General features: G+C 46.2%; 1 protein-coding gene across 11 annotated transcripts in view; it reads left to right on the forward strand.

Annotated features, from left to right (window-relative positions):
• The window catches only part of LOC122868983 (caskin-2-like), a 77,041-nt gene that overhangs the window by 54,330 nt on the left and 4,664 nt on the right, over positions 1-18,047 (forward strand). For 7 of the 11 annotated variants that reach the window (XM_044181491.1, XM_044181493.1, XM_044181495.1 and 4 more), the window contains 14 exons: positions 1,053-1,161; positions 2,683-2,791; positions 4,560-4,654; positions 6,576-6,693; positions 7,580-7,753; positions 9,448-9,522; positions 12,843-12,979; positions 13,559-13,622; positions 14,356-14,453; positions 14,615-14,725; positions 15,020-15,121; positions 15,204-15,342; positions 15,446-17,131; positions 17,516-17,807. In XM_044181491.1, coding sequence (XP_044037426.1) covers positions 1,053-1,161; positions 2,683-2,791; positions 4,560-4,654; positions 6,576-6,693; positions 7,580-7,753; positions 9,448-9,522; positions 12,843-12,979; positions 13,559-13,622; positions 14,356-14,453; positions 14,615-14,725; positions 15,020-15,121; positions 15,204-15,342; positions 15,446-17,131; positions 17,516-17,807 — 3,309 coding nt within the window. The remainder of the gene's footprint in view (positions 1-1,052; positions 1,162-2,682; positions 2,792-4,559; positions 4,655-6,575; positions 6,694-7,579; positions 7,754-9,447; positions 9,523-12,842; positions 12,980-13,558; positions 13,623-14,355; positions 14,454-14,614; positions 14,726-15,019; positions 15,122-15,203; positions 15,343-15,445; positions 17,132-17,515; positions 17,808-18,047) is intronic. The other 4 variants (XM_044181498.1, XM_044181500.1, XM_044181494.1 and 1 more) reach the window with 3 other exon arrangements.

Here is an 18,047-nt window from a genome sequence, read left to right on the forward strand (position 1 = left end):
ATCAGACATCACAACTTGAAAACAGTGTGTGAGTTTTCAAAATAAAGGCACGTCAGCTTCAAACACAGAGGAGATGCAAAGCGTTCGAAGGAAATTCGCAGCGATAAGCTGAATCAGTTCAGATAGAATCAAAGGAGGTTTAATGAAATAAAACACAAATAGAATTGATCTGAAATACTGTTAGAGTGCAAATACACTATGGATAGAACCAAAATACTGCAAAACATGACAAACATAATAGTAGAATAAAAATAAATAAATAGATAAATAAATAAAAAGGGTTTGTGTTCATATTCTTCAGCCTTTTTCACCATTTACTTTCAAGGGCTCTTCTTAATGCAATAATTCACATGAATTAAATCTTATAATGTAAATCATAGAAAATAATAATATAACTGGTACGTGGAGCAACTTAATCAAGCCAGTAATATCTTTTGGATCGTCGTCTCTGTTGAGGTCGAAGGTTCGGAACTGACCCGGGAAATAAAGGTTCGACTTGACATGAGGTCACTTGCTGGAATTTGTCTGGAGCTTTTAACCACATCTTTTGGCCTTCCTCAGTGGATGGTGTGTCTGAAGCAGAGATGGAAACGATGAGCTCTTTATTTCTCCTCGCTGGCGGATTTCTACTTTATTCTCCTCGAGTCTGTATTCGTGTCTGTTGCCTTGGTGATATATAAATAAAGTTGCCTACTGTTCAAAGTTCATCTCGTCGTTTCCAGAAGATGAACTCTCGCTGTGAATGTTTTGTCGTAAGGTCTTTGGTCCTTAGATTTGTTCGTTGTGTGTTTCCGATCTCTTAACACCGGCACGCAAGTGAGTGACAGCCGCCTACACTGTTGCCTAGCGACAGCAATACACCTCCCCCCTGCCAAAAACGTGTCTGTGTGATCAGGATCAGAGCTAGGCGGCGATGACCTGAGACAAGAAGCGAAAGAACGCTTCTTAACCAAAGTCCCATTCAAATCACGACGACTTCAGAGCTCAGGGAGGCTCTGTGCTCAGGTTCAGGACTCACAGGTGGATCACGTGTGTCTCTGTTTTCTTTCCAGGCTGCTGCTGAAGGCCGGCATCGACATCAACAAGACCACCAAGTCCGGAACAGCTCTGCACGAAGCCTCTCTGTACGGGAAAACGGAGGTGGTGCGGCTGCTGCTGGATGTGAGTTGAGAAGACGCACGTTCAGAACGTGCAGAGACGGACTGTTAGCTGAGGGTTCGCCAGTCAGGCAGGTAGCAGTTAAATCGGCCCGTCTGCGACTGACGACGGCGAAGACGTGACGAAGATGTGAAGGATCGCGTCAAACCATCGTTCCACCACGGACGTGATCCTTCACATCTTCGTCACGTTTCTGCAGATGTTTTCTCAAATCCTTCGTATTAGCGCAGCAGTCTTGTTTGAAAAGAAATCTCTTGTTCATAGTTTAGGAAGTGTTTCGCTCAGACATCATAAGGAGGACGTACAAAGTTCAGGAGAGACCGGGTTTCACGTCCTGCAGGACGTAGTCAAAGAAAAGATGATGGATTTGGTTAAATATGAACTCTTCAAGTCAGCGTTGACTTTTCCGATAAGACCTCCATCTTTTCCGAACCGAACACGAGTGCTTTGAGCTTCCTGAACGGAACCATAAAAACATTCACCGTGCCTTCGCTGCCGCGAGCCGATGTCGTCGGAATAACAAATGAAATACGTCGCTGCAGATTCCTTCGGGATCAACGGCTAATATGTTGATAAAAATGGAAAAATCTGACGTTACGTGTTTGCTGTTGTGCTTCAGAGCGAAACATCTCGACAGTTATCGGATGGATTGCCGTAAAGTTTTCCCGGAGGACTTTGGTGATCCTCTGACTTTTCATCTAGCGCCATCGTCAGGTCAACATGTGAATTTCAATTCGGGAAACAGATGTTAACGTTGCCAAAGCATGTGCGAAAATAACATACATAACCCGAAGAATTGTGATATTAAAATATATACAGATAAGCAAGATGATAATAATAATAAATTGTAGACTTGCAGTTAAAATACAAAAAGTTAAAACTGCAACATTTATTTTTATTTTTATGAGTGTGTGTGTCCTCAGGTTGCGTTGATAGATATATTGATCGGCAGGATCGGACCCGCCTCCGCCTCCTCGGAGTATTTTTAACGTCGAGCTCTTTGAAATCTGAGATTAAAGAGTTGAACTCGTTAAAGTAAACGTTGCTTATTTCACTGAGCGCTGTACGCTGTCGGAGGAAGTGCTCAGCTGCGCTTTGTGTTATGTTAGCATGCTAACACGCTAATCCAAGATGGTGAACATGGTAAACGCGATACCTGCTGAACATCAGCGTGTTAGCATGCTGATGAAAGTACGGCCTCGCGGAGCTGCGAGCACGACCGTACAACAGACTTTCAGAATGAACTTTTGGTGACTTCGGGTGATGAGGTGTCATCAGAGCGACGTCACGGTTCTTTCTGCACGTATTTTCTGTTTAACCCCTTCATCTCCAGTTTCCCTACGGGGATCAATAAAGTATTTCTGATCTCATCTGATCCTCCTGCAGCAGCGCTTCCCATTCCAGTTCGACGCTGGTCAGCAGATCAGATCGAGCTTTAACCAGACCTTGAGACTCGTTTGTTTGACATCACAGAGGTGAGACGGGTCGCAGTACATGTGATCGTCCTGTGTGTTGTCCCCGCAGGCCGGAGTGGACGTGAACGTCCGAAACACCTACAACCAGACGGCGCTGGACATCGTCAACCAGTTCACCACGTCGCACGCCAGCAGGGACATCAAGCAGCTGCTGCGAGGTCAGAGTCCAGACAAACACGCTTCTCTTCTTCTACTCCTCTTTCTTCTTTTAGTCCCTCCCCTCCTCTGTGGAGCCACGCCCCTTTCTGCGTCGGGGTTTCTCTGCAGCAGCAGAGACTTTGAGCTTCACCTGACTCGATTCAAACAGCAGCTGTGTTTAAATTTTGGGTTATGTAACGTTAAACTCTTATCAGTCAGCTCTCACAGCTTCAAAGAGCAGACTGCTCACATTTAACAGAGCTGTATATATACTGCGTGTGTGTGTGTGTGTGTGTGTGTGCGCGCTCTGCTCTGTAATCCTGCAGTCTTTTGAAGTTCCTGTGGGAACAGACTGAGGGAATAATGAGCGCCTGTGTTGAAGAAGTGATTCAAACATGGATGGAGACTCTCCCGTCTTGTTTACTGAGGAGAGGAGATGAATGACTCGTACACACATCCATTATTGATGCGTCGTGTCAGGACTGTGACTGAGGCTCTGCCTGCTGAGTTCAAACTTCTATTATCCATCTTATTTTGGTAACCAGCACTGCCTTCCTGCATTTTTAGTTTCTCTCCTTTTTATCATATTTTGGCTACAATTTACCATTATTTTATTATCAAGGTATTTTTTTGATGAAACCTTTAATTTATGAAATGAAAAATGCCCATCTCGAGGCGACGTCTTCAGATATTCTGTTTCAATTAAAACGTGTAATTCAGTATAAAACACATCATATCTTTAAACTGTAACGATTGATCGGTTACGTAACTGTTTATAGAAGCGGGCCGGTTCTTGAGAACAAATAAATCTTCTTTCGACTGATCAACGAATTGACTTAAGCTCTGAATCGTGTTGTTTATTTCTTCCTGGAGGATTTTCTTTCCTGTTTGTGGAAGCAGAACAGAGAGAATCTGTCCTTTAACGTTACTGCAACGTCAACAGTCCAGTAACAGACACGTTTCGACGTGATGAGCCCTGCTTGTGTTGGAGACGGTTGGTCAGCTGTTGGTCAGACATTGTCGTATTTGTGTTTTATGTGTAAATTAAGTGTGTAGTTGTGTTTGCACACTCACTCGCCTCCAACTGGCCCCTAAAAGGACGAATAAAGTATTTTAAATGGAATCCTCACGCCGCTCCTTCCCTTTTACTCGGCACACAAACTTGAGGTTAAAAGCTTTTTTCTTTTTCGTCTCAGGAGGCTGGTGACTTTCGGGCCGTTGGACGGAGGCGTCCCCCCGCCTCAGACGTGTCTGGACAGTTCATCATTAGTCAGGATGAATAATAAGTTCCCTGGAGCAACATGTAGGGTTATTTTAGCGTTTAGTTTTTCTATCCTGACGCCCGTTGGGAGGATGTTACTCACTCTGTTGTTAATGACGAGAATGAAGCTGCACTGATGTTATTTGTCTGCACGTTTAATGCGTCAGTGTCGTACTGAATGTTTCTGTTTTCTCTGACGTAGCAGCGCCAGACTCCCTGCTCCATTTTTTCCTAATTTCACCTCTTTTTATCAGTTTGGAGGCTGTATTTGTTAATCCAGTCTGTCTACTGCTAGTGGAGATTTCAAACAATTAAAATTAACTTTAAAAATCCCAAATAATGCAGGATTCTGGGGAATGTATGCTATTTGTTGGACTGAACTCTGAAACATTCAGTAAAATAAAGGGGTTCAGTGTAAACCGATGAAGATGTTCTTGGTGAAGTGTTTGGACTCGTATATTTCTAAAATTGGGGTTCTGGTCTCGTCCCTGACCCCCCAAACCGAACTGTGGATGTTTCCTCGACAGATGCGACGGGTGTTCTGCAGGTCAGAGCTCTGAAGGACTACTGGAACCTCCACGATCCCACCGCCCTCAACATCCGAGCCGGAGACGTCATCATGGTGAGACGCTCCTGCCTCGTGGTTCCACTCTATTTCTTGTTTACATTTTCTTTTATGTTCATTCGGGGGGGTTTTCTGCACATTTGCACGACAGATAATGTTAAGGCTTCTTAAAGGATAATTCTGGTTTATTACAAGTTTTGTATTTTTCTTTCTTGAAAACAAACGAACTAAACACAGTGACATACATACTGCACATGTGAACGAACAAGAAGAGGAAAGACGGAAGCGGGGACGGAAATTCTAACATTATACAAATAAAGATTTGGTGTAAGAATAATGCAGGAGCCCTTTACCTTCAACAGAAATGAATTCACGTACCAGAGACAGAACGTTTGACATATTATTCCAGAATATTTTAATATACATGCAATTAAAAAATAAGTGAAACTCTGGAGGAATAAGATTGTGCAAGATGAGATCCTCCGTGCCTTTTTCAAATTCAAGTCGCCAAAAATAGATGAGTAGAACGTTTTCATTGGGGGCGACATTGCTCCCCACCTTTTTTAATCAAAGACACCTAAATCGGCAATGAATATGTTCCCTCTCCAGTCATTTCACCACGTTGTATCATCAAGAGAAGCTTTTGTCCTCTTGGAAAGGCTCCAGGTTTCAGCTGGGAACTTGTTACTGATCCAGAGCTGCGTTCTGTCGGCTGTTTGAAGTCGACTGAGACGAACAATTAAACTGAACCAGCTTTCAGAGGCAGGTGGAGAGAAGTCCAACACGCACACACACTCTGCGGCCTTCCTCTGAACTCTGTCCCGTATTTCCCGACTGTAGATTGTAGATGAAGGGCCTCAGTGTGGTTGGAGGTGTTTCCCTCCGACACAGCGTTTCCTGCCTCACCTGTTCTTAAAAACAGTTCTTTCACTTTCTTTCTTGTTGTAATCCCAGTTTATGGTTCCTATAAATGGCCAGTATTGGAAGAAATATTCCGAACACCACTCTGTGAAAATACTCCACTACAAGTTTTCAAACCTTACTGAAGTAAAAGTATGAAAGTGTGACAGTGAAAGTCGTCCCTGTGCAGTAAAACGCTTCCTGTCAGTGTTTTATTATATCTGATGTTTCTGGATTCATATTCCTGCTGCATTCATGTGTGTGTTGCATTTTACTGCTGCAGATGTTTCAGGTCGAGCTCGTTTTAACTGCTTTATATCCTGTTGGGCAGTTTAACCTGCAGCAATGCATCATGGTCTATAAGATCATCGCGTGTTTGTAGCGTCGCCGTCCTGTGAGAACCACGTATCAGAGAAACAGCCTGTTTTCAGCTCTGTGACGATGCGTTCTCCCAGCTGATCCGAGGGGGGGTTAAAGAGTTTATTCAGCTTCAGGAGGAGGAGAGTTTCCTCAGCACATGAAGGAAACTCTTCATCCTTCAGCTCGTCACAAACACCTGGAGATACGAGGTTTCCACCGGACAGGAAGGGGATGAAACGCTGTGATCTGTAAAGTAACTGAAGCCGTCAGACAAACGCAGGGAAGGAAAAAGTCCAATATTTAAATACTGCAGTAAAGTACAAGTACCTCGGTTCTGTACTGTAGTTACTTTCCACCACTCTTAAATGACTACTCATCCGTCACCGCTCTCTGCTCTGACTTCCTGTCAGTGAGTCAGGCTGATGAGTAAAGCTGAAGGTGTTTAACTGACGGATGTGATGCAGGTGTTGGTCTGTGGCTTCGTGTTGGTACTTGTACTAAATATTAAATAATCACAAAAGCGTGCAGTGAAGATCAAGTAAGTTCTGTTCTTGTATAAATCCAGACTCGTTTAGGTTGTCCTCCACTGTCATTCACATCACTGTCTCCATTATAAACAAGTACTCCAGTATTTTGTCCACCTTGTGAAGAGAGAGGAGGACAGCTGATATTTACTTAGGCCCCAGGGGCCCGTAGTGACCCGTCTTGTCCCCTGCAGGTGTTGGAGCAGCACATGGACGGACGCTGGAAGGGCCACATCCACGACACACAGAGAGGGACGGACCGAGTCGGCTTCTTCCCTCCGTCCATCGTGGAGGTCATCAGCAGACGAAACGGTCAGTCACACACACATCAGACTGAAAGCATCCAGCTGTTAACGGTCGTGTGGGAAACACAGGAGAGCTGTTCAACAGGACCTGATTAGGCTCCTTAAAGGATAAACCAGCAACATGTTGTCGTCTCTCAGTGCCGTCTCACTTCCTGTCTGCGGCGCTCAGCTGCGAGCCCATTGGTTCCTGCTGAAGACGTAAATCTTTAAATATATAGTTTCCTGTTTAAAAAGGCTCAGTAGTTTCCTCAAACAGCTGCTCGCTGCAGTTTTTATCAGACCAACAGGAGGAAACAGAGCGTCTGTTGGGGACTATTTCCAGCGGCGGATGAATCCACATGTGGTGCTGTAGTGAGTGTTTGGGGCAGCAGGACGGTGTGTGTGGGGCGGAGTCAGAATAAACTACAGTGTGTGTGTTCGTGGTGATGAAGGAACATGTCGCCCAGTGCAGCAGAGCGGCTCGCTGATGAGTTTTAATAGTTTCTGGACGACGATGGAGGCTGTGACACACACACACACACACACCTGTTAGCAGATACTGCTGGTTTGAGTCGGCACAAGAAGAAAAATATAGAATATCACCAGACTTATAATTTAATTTTATGTACTGGGCGTCATCTCTACATCTTCACCCATTCGACGGTCAGTGGTTTGTTTTATTTCCACCTCACTTCAGTCTGTACAGAGCAGAGACCTTCATCACCTCCTACAGGATGTGATGTAGAGGAACTAATCCGCCTGCTTCCACACCATCCCATGCCTCCATACCTCCTCTCTCCTCCGTTCTGCATCCATCTCTCCATCCATACCACATAATGACTGACCTCCACCTCTAACCATCAGCTTGATAACCTCCCCCTCCTCCTCCTCCTCCTCCCTGTCTCGCCCTGTAGGGGGCACCCTGTCCCGGCACGCCTCTCTGCCCACCCAGCGCCAGCAGCTGCTGTCCAGAGCCCCCCTCTCCTCCAGCCTCAGCTCCGCCCCTCAGACCAGCGACTCCTACACTCTGTACACCCCCCCCACCCACGTGGTGCTGCCGCTAGCCAACGGCCTCACTACCAACACAGGTACACACACTCAGGACACACAGATGCAAGCTTTCTAATGTGTAAAGCTTTCAGACCTGCAGCATTGACTCAGTGTGGGTATACGTATGTGGAATCATGTTGTTGTGGCGCTGGTGTCTGAGTTATGATCTGGATTGTAAAGTGTCCTGTGTATTCGCTTATCCAGAACCAGTGATACATTTTTAATGGCCCGGTCACACCAGCATTTAAAACAAAATCAGTTCAGTTCAGTGAAATTGCTCGCTGGGACAAAGCAAATCTGCACAAATCTTATGCGTCAAGTTCAAGTTTGGTGAACTTTGACGTGCAAATTTGTCCCATTAGCGTCAAAGCTAGCGAGCTTGCTAACTGTAAGTTAGAAAGCTTTAGCTTTTTACCCTCTTCAGTAACTCTAACCTTAACACTAGTCTCTTGTAAAACCGAAGAATACTAAAAACACTTCTGATAAAGCATAAATCTCACCTTTGTGTTAATAGTGCGGCATCTTATTCACCTCATTCTGGTGCACCAAGCTGTAGTGAGCTCATTACTGCCCCCCGAGGCCAGAGGCCTGAAAACACCCACTGGTACTTGATGGTTGTTGAGAACTGTCAAGAGATTTATGCTTTATCAGAAGTGTTTTCAAACAGTGTTTTTCGGTTTTACAGGAGAAAAGACTTCAAGGATGAAGACTAACTTTGTTGGTTTGGTATATGTATGTCTGGTTAACTGCTCCACCTTCATTAAAGAGCAGCGCACAGCCGCTTCCCTGAACTTTTCCATCCTGTGTCCCACGCAGTGGATGCCACAGTCCCAAACAGGGATAGATCTTTCCCTAACCTTAACTAAATCCAAATATTTTGCACAGACACGTGGATGAATTTTGCTGTGACACTTTCTGGTGTGACTGGGCCTTCATCCTGATTTTAGGAAACCTGAATATGTGAGCTGGATTATTTCAAAAATTAAGAAGGGGTAGTCCCACACTGAATATTGCGAGCTCCCAAAAGTTCTACCATGAAGACTGCTTTCCTACCATGAAGGTCTTAGTCAGCCAAAACATCCATGTGAGAGAAAAACAGGCCATATACGTGGATAGTGCAGTGGTTCCCAAATGTTTTTAAACCAGGACACACCTTCATGATTTTTTTTTCATGCCACCCCGACTTTCACCATATTCACAAAGATGGTGACAAATTACCAGTTTTCATTATCTTTTAACTGTTGCATTACATTTTGCACATCAAGCGCCCAGTGTACCATTATTTCATTACCTTACATAAGCACCATGTAATGTAATAAGCAGAAATATATTGTGTGATTTTAGCTAAATTTAGGCGTCTTCAAATAATATGAACTTCTTGATAAAAAGTACTGGTATTGGCAATTATCATCTTGGTATTAGTGTATATTGAACCCTGATCAAAATTTCTTTGAACTCTTATCCAGATTACTGATCACTTATCTGCACAGATGTGTTTCTAACCCTAACCCTGATTTCAACAGGAAGTATCATCACTAATCTGCATGAAGAACAAAGATCTTTTTCATTTCCACTGTAAAACTCCCAAATCAAAGATCAGCTCCAACAGATTCCTCCTCAGACAGAGACCCAGTAGAAGCCTTTTCTATCTAATCTTTGTCCTCCAACACACCTCACCCCCCTCAGTCAGCCGCCCCTGGCAGAACTCAGTCAGAGTCTTTGTGTCTGATAGGTTTGTCTCCGAGTCGCCTGTCTCAGTCTGAGTTTTCCTTCGAGGAGATCTGGGTTCTCAGGGACTCGGGTCATGGTAAGAGCCCCCCGAACTACAGCTTCTCCTACCCGGCTGTTCTGAAGCTGCCTCGCTGCCCCGCTCAATGCTCTGCATCAGGACCCGACACACCAAGACAGATAAACAGAACTACTGTTGATAAAATGTGACGGCTGTGTCGCCTCATGTCGCTTCACATTATCTCATGTTGCCTCATGTAGCTTCACATTATCTCACGTCGCCTCACTTTGCCTCACGTCGCTTCAGATTATGTAGGACACCTCGTGTCACCTCACGTCTCTTCACATTATCTCATGTAGCTTGACATTATCTCACGTCACCTCATGTGGCTTCACATTATCTCACGTCGCCTCATGTAGCTTCACATTATCTCATGTCACCTCATGTAGCTTCACATTATCTCATGTGATCTCATGTAGCTTCACATTATCTCACTTTGCCTCATGTAGCTTCACATTATCTCATGTCACCTTGTGTGGCTTCACATTATCTCATGTCGCCTTGTGTAAATTCACATTATCTCATGTCACCTCGGGTGGCTTCACATTATCTCACGTTCCCTTGTGTAGCTTCACATTATCTCATGTCTCCTCACTTTGCCTCATGTGGTTTCACATTATCTCACATTGCCTCATGTCGCTTCACATTATTTCACGTCGCCTCATGTAGCTTCACATTATTTCACGTCGCCTCATGCAGCTTCACATTATCTCACGTCACCTCACTTTGCCTCATGTTATTTCACATTTTGTAGGACACCTCGTGTCACCTTATGTCGCTTCACATTATCTCACATCACCTCATGTCACTTCACATGATCTCATGTCGCCTCATGTAGCTTCACATTATCTCATGTCTCCTCACTTTGCCTCATGTGGCTTCACATTAACTCATGTTGCCTCGTGTCACCTCATGTCTTCACATTGCCTCATGTCGCTTCACATTATCTCACGTCGCCTCATGTCACTTCACATTATCTTATGTCGCCTCGTGTAGCTTCACATTATCTCATGCCGCCTCATGTCACTTCACATGATCTCATGTCACCTCATGTAGCTTCACCTTATCTCACGTCGCCTCATGTAGCTTCACATTATCTCACGTCGCCTCATGTAGCTTCACATTATCTCACGTCGCCTCATGTAGCTTCACATTATCTCATGTCGCCTCATGTCACTTCACATTATCTCGTGTCTCCTCACTTTGCGTCATGTGGCTTCACATTACCTCATGTCATTTCACATTATGTAGGCCACCTCGTGTCACCTCATGTCTTCACATTGCCTCATGTCGCTTCACATTATCTCATGTCGCCTCATGTCACTTCACATTATCTCACGTCGCCTCATGTAGCTTCACATTATCTCACGTCGCCTCATGTAGCTTCACATTATCTCATGTCGCCTCATGTCACTTCACATTATCTCGTGTCTCCTCACTTTGCGTCATGTGGCTTCACATTACCTCATGTCGCCTTGCTTTGCCTCATGTCATTTCACATTATGTAGGCCACCCCTTGTCACCTCATGTCGCTTGACATTTTCTCATGTCGTTTCACAACGCTTCACATTATCTCTTGTCACCTCATGTCGCTTGACATTATCTCATGTTGTTTCACATCGCTTCACATTATCTTTTGTCGTCTCATGTCACTTCACATTATCTAATGATGCCTCATGTCACTTCACATTATGTAATGCCGCCTCATGTCACTTTATGTTGCTTCACATTATCTGATGTCGCTTTGCATTGCTTCACATTATCTCATGTGGCTTCACATCGCTTCACATTATCTCACATCACTTTGTCACTTATTACCTCATGCCGCCTCACTTTTCCTCATGTCGCCTCGCATCACTTCACCTCACAATACGTTGCCACATGCCACTTCACGTTGCCTCACATCACCTCGTGTCACCTAATGTTGTCTCACGTAGTCTCACTTCATCTTCTGTCACTTCAGTCGCCTCACATCATTTCAGATCATCTCACGTCACTGAAGATGACACAAGGCAACACGCTTCATGTTGCCTTGCGTCATCTTCAGTGATGTGAGACGTCAGCTCTGGTCGTCTCATGTCATCTCACCTTTTCTAACGTCGCCTTATGTCTCAATGTCGAAAACATTCCCTTCTTAGTGACTTAATGATGAAAGGCAGGTGTAAATTAATAAAACACACAAATTACTCCAATGGCCTCTGATAGGAGTCGACTAAAGCCAACGGCGCCAGTCACACAACAAAAACTACAGGTGAGGTTGACGGACAGTCATCTTGGTGTGTCGGGTCCAAACACTCTGTATGATTCACTACATCGTCTGCTTCAGGCTGAACGTGCGGTCAGAGCATCTGGCTATCAGTAATCCCTGTTGTTCTCCTCACTGCTGCCACAGGAGGGCGACACCAGTCCATCCCTGTTTCATCGCTCTTTATTTAAACTGTCACACTGCAAAATGTTGGGAGCCAGAAGCTTAGTGGGCTCAGTGAGTTTTACTGAAGTAACTCAGGATCCTCTGATGTAGTTGGATAAAAGCCCTCAGTAGAATCTGTCACAGATTCTTTCACTCTGTTATTCATAAAGATTTTATGAAGCTGTTTTCATGTAGTTGCATGTCATTTCACAAATCTCAAAGCCAGAACTAAATCCCTCCTTCTTACATCATTTGCCACCAAGTCTTTAATAAAAACACTCACTTAAAGGAGTTTAGCTAAATAATTATGCTTAGTTTTGGTTATAAACTTTCTTATTTTTTAGTATTTTAAACAGGGAGTTTGGGGGATTTTTTACTTGTTTTTATTCCTACCATTCATATCATTATTTAATTCAGGATGTCATGTCCTAGTTCTAAAATTTAAAAGAAAAGCGACATTTCAGATGCTCAACTTGAGAGCTTTTGCTGTTTATACCAAACCACAATTGTATCCTAACCCGCAATCAGCATTACGATCATATCAGACTGTGACAGTGCAACATGGAAACAGTGTATTTAGTCGTATTCTGTCCTTAAGGCCTGATGCTACATGACTGTCATTAATGGACTCGTGCCTGCAGCTGTGCTCCCCTGCTCTGCCACAGCACAGCTTTTATACCAAAAACCTGCATCCTGCCCGTCACCCCCGTCGCCACTCCAATTGTCACCCCCCCAGCCCCTCAGCCCTTTGCCCCCTGCAGGCTTGTTGACCCCGTTCTCTCAGCCTGCTGCGACCCGACAAAGAGCATCCGCTGCTTCCTACAGCCTGACGCCGATCCTCTCTGCTGATGTGAACTCCTGCGGTCGATGGCCTCCCCTTCCCCTCCCGGACGTCATGAATGCATTTTGTTGTTGTTTTTATTTGCAGCTGGAGACAGGAACAGTGTCGGGAGCACCGGCAGTGTCGGCAGCACCCGCAGTGCCGGGAGCGGACAGAGCACCGAGAGCAACAGCGCACCCAACGGACTCCAACACAACACTGGTCACCATGACAACGCCAACAAGGTACGCTGAGTACAACCAGACTGATCCACCTGCCGATCCATCGGGTTAACATAGTCTTTGGTTTAAACAGTCAGATCTGGTCCAGACTGTGTCCTCCAGCCCTGATGAGACAGATATGCAAGTTTGATTTCATATTGTATTTATACATCTGACTTGTATTTAAAATCCTATCCTAATAATTTGACTAAATTGCCATTTTGTTTATCTTCATTAATTATTTGAATCACAAAAACAGAAAATCTAAGATGTGGGCAGCGATTCAGAGGTCTGGAAGCAGGCTACTAAAGATCAGCTGATTCATGCCACATTTTGATCAGATGACACAAAAATATGCTTAATCTGATTCATTGTTTTCCAGGATTAATAAAGTAAAACATTGTTTTCCTGCACAGAATGAATCCTGATTTCTAGATGTCTTCGTATAAACTCAAAGGTCACATCTGAAGATGTTGAAAATCAGCTGTTAGTAGCTTGAATTTAGTCCTAAAACATGATATACAGCTCATATCTTGTCGTATCAGTTCTCTGTTCTTCAGTTAAAAACTGCTAATTGATTCATCGATTGTTTTTTGTGTGCAGCCGGCGCCCTCTGCTGTTGATTCTGGACACTTAGACCTCAGCAAACAGCCTGATCATACTGCAGGTACTTTTCTCTTTAATGATCTTTACATCAGGTACTGTTACACATTGTCAGCTAGTACACTGTGAAGTTAATAAAAACTAAAATGTTTGTGGACACTTTTGTCTTCATATTAGACTTCCTGTTACTGCCCATTGATGTCAAAATCTGTTTGTCAGGAGCTCCTGTTGTCTTTATTTCTTTTTTAAAATATCTTTTTTCTTTGAGAATATTCTTAGAACCTTTTCGGTTATACTTACATGTTCCGTCACATATCTTTGAACAGGATACAAGCAGAAAAATGCGGTTCATTTTGTTCCGTTTCCTTCATTTTCTCCCTTTCTGTGATCTCCTGTTACATATGCAGATTAAATCAAATCACTACAGAAATGAAAGCCTACCTTCCACCTCTTCCGAGGTTTACCATTACATTTGTATTTGAACGTGACCCATGAGAAGATTCTCGACATGACATTTTGGTTAAACGGTTTCCAGGTTTCTTCAGCTTGCTATTCAAAGTGTGTATTATTTTTTACAAGCTCATACAAGGTGTCAGATTTTTAACCCAGATATCGATGTTACTGATTATGGCTTATCTGTTTTTTTCCAATTCAGGGCAATAAGTGACTTTCTTTGTAATATTTACATCTCGTAAACTTAAACTCCTTAAACTTTGCCTAGAGGGTTTAAGTGAAAAAGCACCATACCTTTGTGGGGAATATCTACAGAATTTCTAAGGTGTGGTGTGTCACTACAGGTGGGACTCCTCGGAGGCAGACGGTGACGGTGCAGAGACCTGCAGAGCAGAGTTTCTCCCAGCAGTTTGTTCGTCCTCAGCAGCTGCTGGAGGGGAAGGTAAAGATCAGCACAAACACTCGTTTTCAACCAAACTTTAGTTTCATTAATCCTTTTCTTTTTACTCGTTTCAAAACTGGGGTTTTGGTACAAAACCACGAGACACTCAGCCGGTCGACGATAACAAAGAAACGTGTGTTTGCACTTTGTGTGTGGTGCAGGATGCAGAGGCCATCTACCAGTGGCTGAGTGAGTTCCAGCTGGAGCAGTATACTGGGAACTTCATCAGTGCTGGTTATGATGTTCCAACCATCAGCAGGATGACTCCTGAGGTGACTAAAGGCCGATCGTTTACTCGTCAGACTCACTGCTGTATTAAAATATAGTTGGACAGCATTTATCAGAAGGTTGATACCCATTTCTATTCGAAATTTTGCTGACGTTGTGGTTTAAACACTAACCTGTAAAAGTGACCTGTAATTGCATGTGTCATTAGTAATAATGCTCCTTTTGGATTTTCCAATAAATGTGGGCGTTAAGTCACGGTGTCCTGACAGCTAACAGCTGTGTGTGCAGGTAATGTGCTGCCTGACTCACTCATGTCTTTTGTCTTGTTGCGTCTGCAGGATCTGACTGCCGTCGGAGTGACCAAACCAGGCCACCGCAAGAAAATCTCCATCGAGATCAACAACCTGAACATCCCCGAGTGGCTGCCCGAGTACATCCCAGTAAGACTCCCGGCTGTTTACTGCTGAATACTTCCAAACACTGCGATACCAGCTGATCTGAGTGATCTGTTCTTTCCCACAGTCTGATCTGGGCGAGTGGCTCAGTGCCATCGGCCTCCCGCAGTACCACAAAAAACTCTCTGAAAACGGCTACGACTCCATCAGCATTGTCCGAGATCTCACATGGGAGGATCTGCAGGAGATCGGCATCACCAAGCTGGGTGAGGACACTTTATATGTTCACATTCTGGCATGTGCTCAATATGACCATATGTTGAGCCCAGTGTTTTTTACTTTGGTATGATGGTTGAATTTTCCCTCCAGGCCACCAGAAGAAGCTGATGCTGGCGGTGAAGAAGCTGTGTGACATCCAGAGGGCGATCCTTCAGGCGGAATCAGGCCAAGGCACCCTGCGTCGCAAAGCCCCCGGAGCCCTCCACCTGGTCACCATTGAGCCACCTGACGCAGCAGGTGAATGCTCTTCTCCTCACACCCCAAAGATGCTGACCTTCCAGGACAGCGAGCTGAGCGCTGAGCTGCAGACAGCCATGTCCAGCCACTATGGGGGCTGCGAGGAAGGCTTGGCCTTCAAGAACACAGCGGGAATGTCCCAGAGCCAGGAGAGCATCGACACCCGGTCCAGAGGCTCCGGACGCTCCCAGGAGCCTCCCACGGCTTCCATCACCCCCCAAGGCTGGTCCCAGGAGAGCCTGGACGGCAGCCCCACCAAGGAGAGGAACCTCCCCGAGGGCTGGGACCAGAGGCCTCTGCAGCAGCAGACGCTGCCCAAACAGGTGCCTCTGGGCACGGCGACCGTATTTAAGTACCCGGCAATCCCAGCCAAGCCCAAACTGTCTGGATCTCGCGGTCCCTCCCCTCATGGCTCCCCAGCATTGAAGGGTTTCAGCTACCTGCATTCTCATTGTGGCTCCACAGACCTGAGCTCTTCTCCCAGGCACGAGAACCACAGTATGACCCTGACGCCACCCAAGAAGCGCACCCAGAGCATGACCCGCTACGCTCTGTCGGATGGAGAGCCCGATGAGGACGACGAGGAGCCGGCATTTCCATCTGGAAACCTGTCATCCTATGCCACCTTGACCCGCAAACCCGGTCGCAGCCAGCTGGCTCGATTAAAGTCGAGTCCAGAAAAGAATGGCAGTGTGGGACGCAGTCAGTCCTTTGCAGTGCGCGCCCGAAAAAAAGGTCCCCCTCCTCCTCCTCCGAAGAGACTGAGCTCAGTGAGCAGCACCACCAGCGGGGAGCTGAGCGACAGCAGCACAACGTCGTCTGCTGGCGGGGCGATGACAGACAGTCCAGTGAGCGTGAGGAGCATCACAGCCTCTTTGGAAGGCAGGACAGAGGGGAAGAACCCCCCAGGACCTAAACCACACCTCGTCCAGCAGGATCCGCCCTCGCCCTCCCTCGGCTCTGCAGGGCAGGAGCCCAGAGAGGCTGCCGGGGTGAGGAGGAGGGTGCAGAGCGAGTGTATTCCCGCCCAGACCAGCAGCAGCACCGAGCCGGATCGAGGGGTGAAGTCTGACTCGGAGGAAGAAGAATCAAAAGGTTGCGGGCTGGAGGGCTCCTCATCCCCCCAGAACAGCTCCAGTGAGTGCATCCCCTTCGCCGAGGAGGGCAACTTGACCATCAAACAGAGACCCAAAGCTCCGGGGCCACCCAGGGCTGAGGCCGTGCTGGAGCCTCCGGAGAAACCAGCAGCCAAGAACCTGGAGGTACCCGAGTTTAATCTGAAGGAGTCGGACACGGTGAAGCGTCGACACAAACCCAAAGACAAGGAGCAGGAAGGAGGCTCCCCCAGCAGAGAGGGAGCGGGGGCGGCCTGGTCAGAGTCCGGCAGCAGCCAGGAGGAGGTCAGTCTAAGGATCAGTGAAGCCAGTCTGGAGAGGCCGGCCAGTCCGGCAACAGGATCCCCCATCAAACCTCCGCTCTCCCCGAAACCTCCTGCCGTCGCCCCAAAACCTGTCCGCCACAGTCTACTGGCAGCACAAGGTAAGATGCTCACTGTATCTCAGAATAAAACAACAATTTATCAGCCTGAATCAAGTGTTGCATTTAAATCTCGCATACAGGAACTAACAAAAAATCCTAAAGTGTCTCCTCAGCAGCAGCTAGGAAAGGTGGACTCCACCTCCACCTCACTCATACCAGAGACAAACTGTACAATATCAAGTCTGCAAAAATCATCAGTTACCTTTGTGAATCTGACCAGAGCAGGTTTCAGTCAATCACGGTTTTTCAGCATGCATGCACCAACAATCCGATTATTCCCCATATCCGTCCAGTCCATTAGACATTCAGACTTTGGTCATGACCCAGGACTTGCTGGTCCTGACGTGGGACTTGTTGGTATTTTACCTGCTGCTGTCTCTTCAGCAGCTGGACTCTCCTCTCCGGCTGTGACCGTCACTGTCGTTCAAAGCGTGGCCTTCGCCTCGCCGCCTTCTCCCGCTTACGGGCCCCCAGCTCCGGCTCCAGCTCTGGCCCCTCAGAGTCCCTCTCTGACAGCAGCGAGGCCTCAGGTGTGCGTGGTGGGTCCGGGTCCCGTCCCCGAGTCGACCTGCGGGACCGAGGTGGTTCAACAGAGACTGGATCAGACCAGCACGTCTCTGGAAGCAGCGCTGATGGCCGTCGAGAGGAAACTGAACCTGGAGGACAACTCGGACAGGTACGTCCGTCAGATGTAGTCACGTTTGAGGCTGTAACGTGAGGACACATCCTGTTAAGTGTACTTCTTTCTGTGTTGAGGGTCTGCAGTTCTTTGGGATTTCATTACCATTGCTGACCTGCTCGGTTGGGGCTTAGAGATGCTGACGTCCGTCCCTCCGACACTTCAGTCCAGAACAAAATATCTCAAAAACTGTCGGCAGGTTTACTGGTGAATTTATTTTGAATACGAATTCATTTT

Source organism: Siniperca chuatsi, linkage group LG21 (assembly GCF_020085105.1).
Source record: "Siniperca chuatsi isolate FFG_IHB_CAS linkage group LG21, ASM2008510v1, whole genome shotgun sequence".
NCBI lineage: Eukaryota > Metazoa > Chordata > Actinopteri > Centrarchiformes > Sinipercidae > Siniperca > Siniperca chuatsi.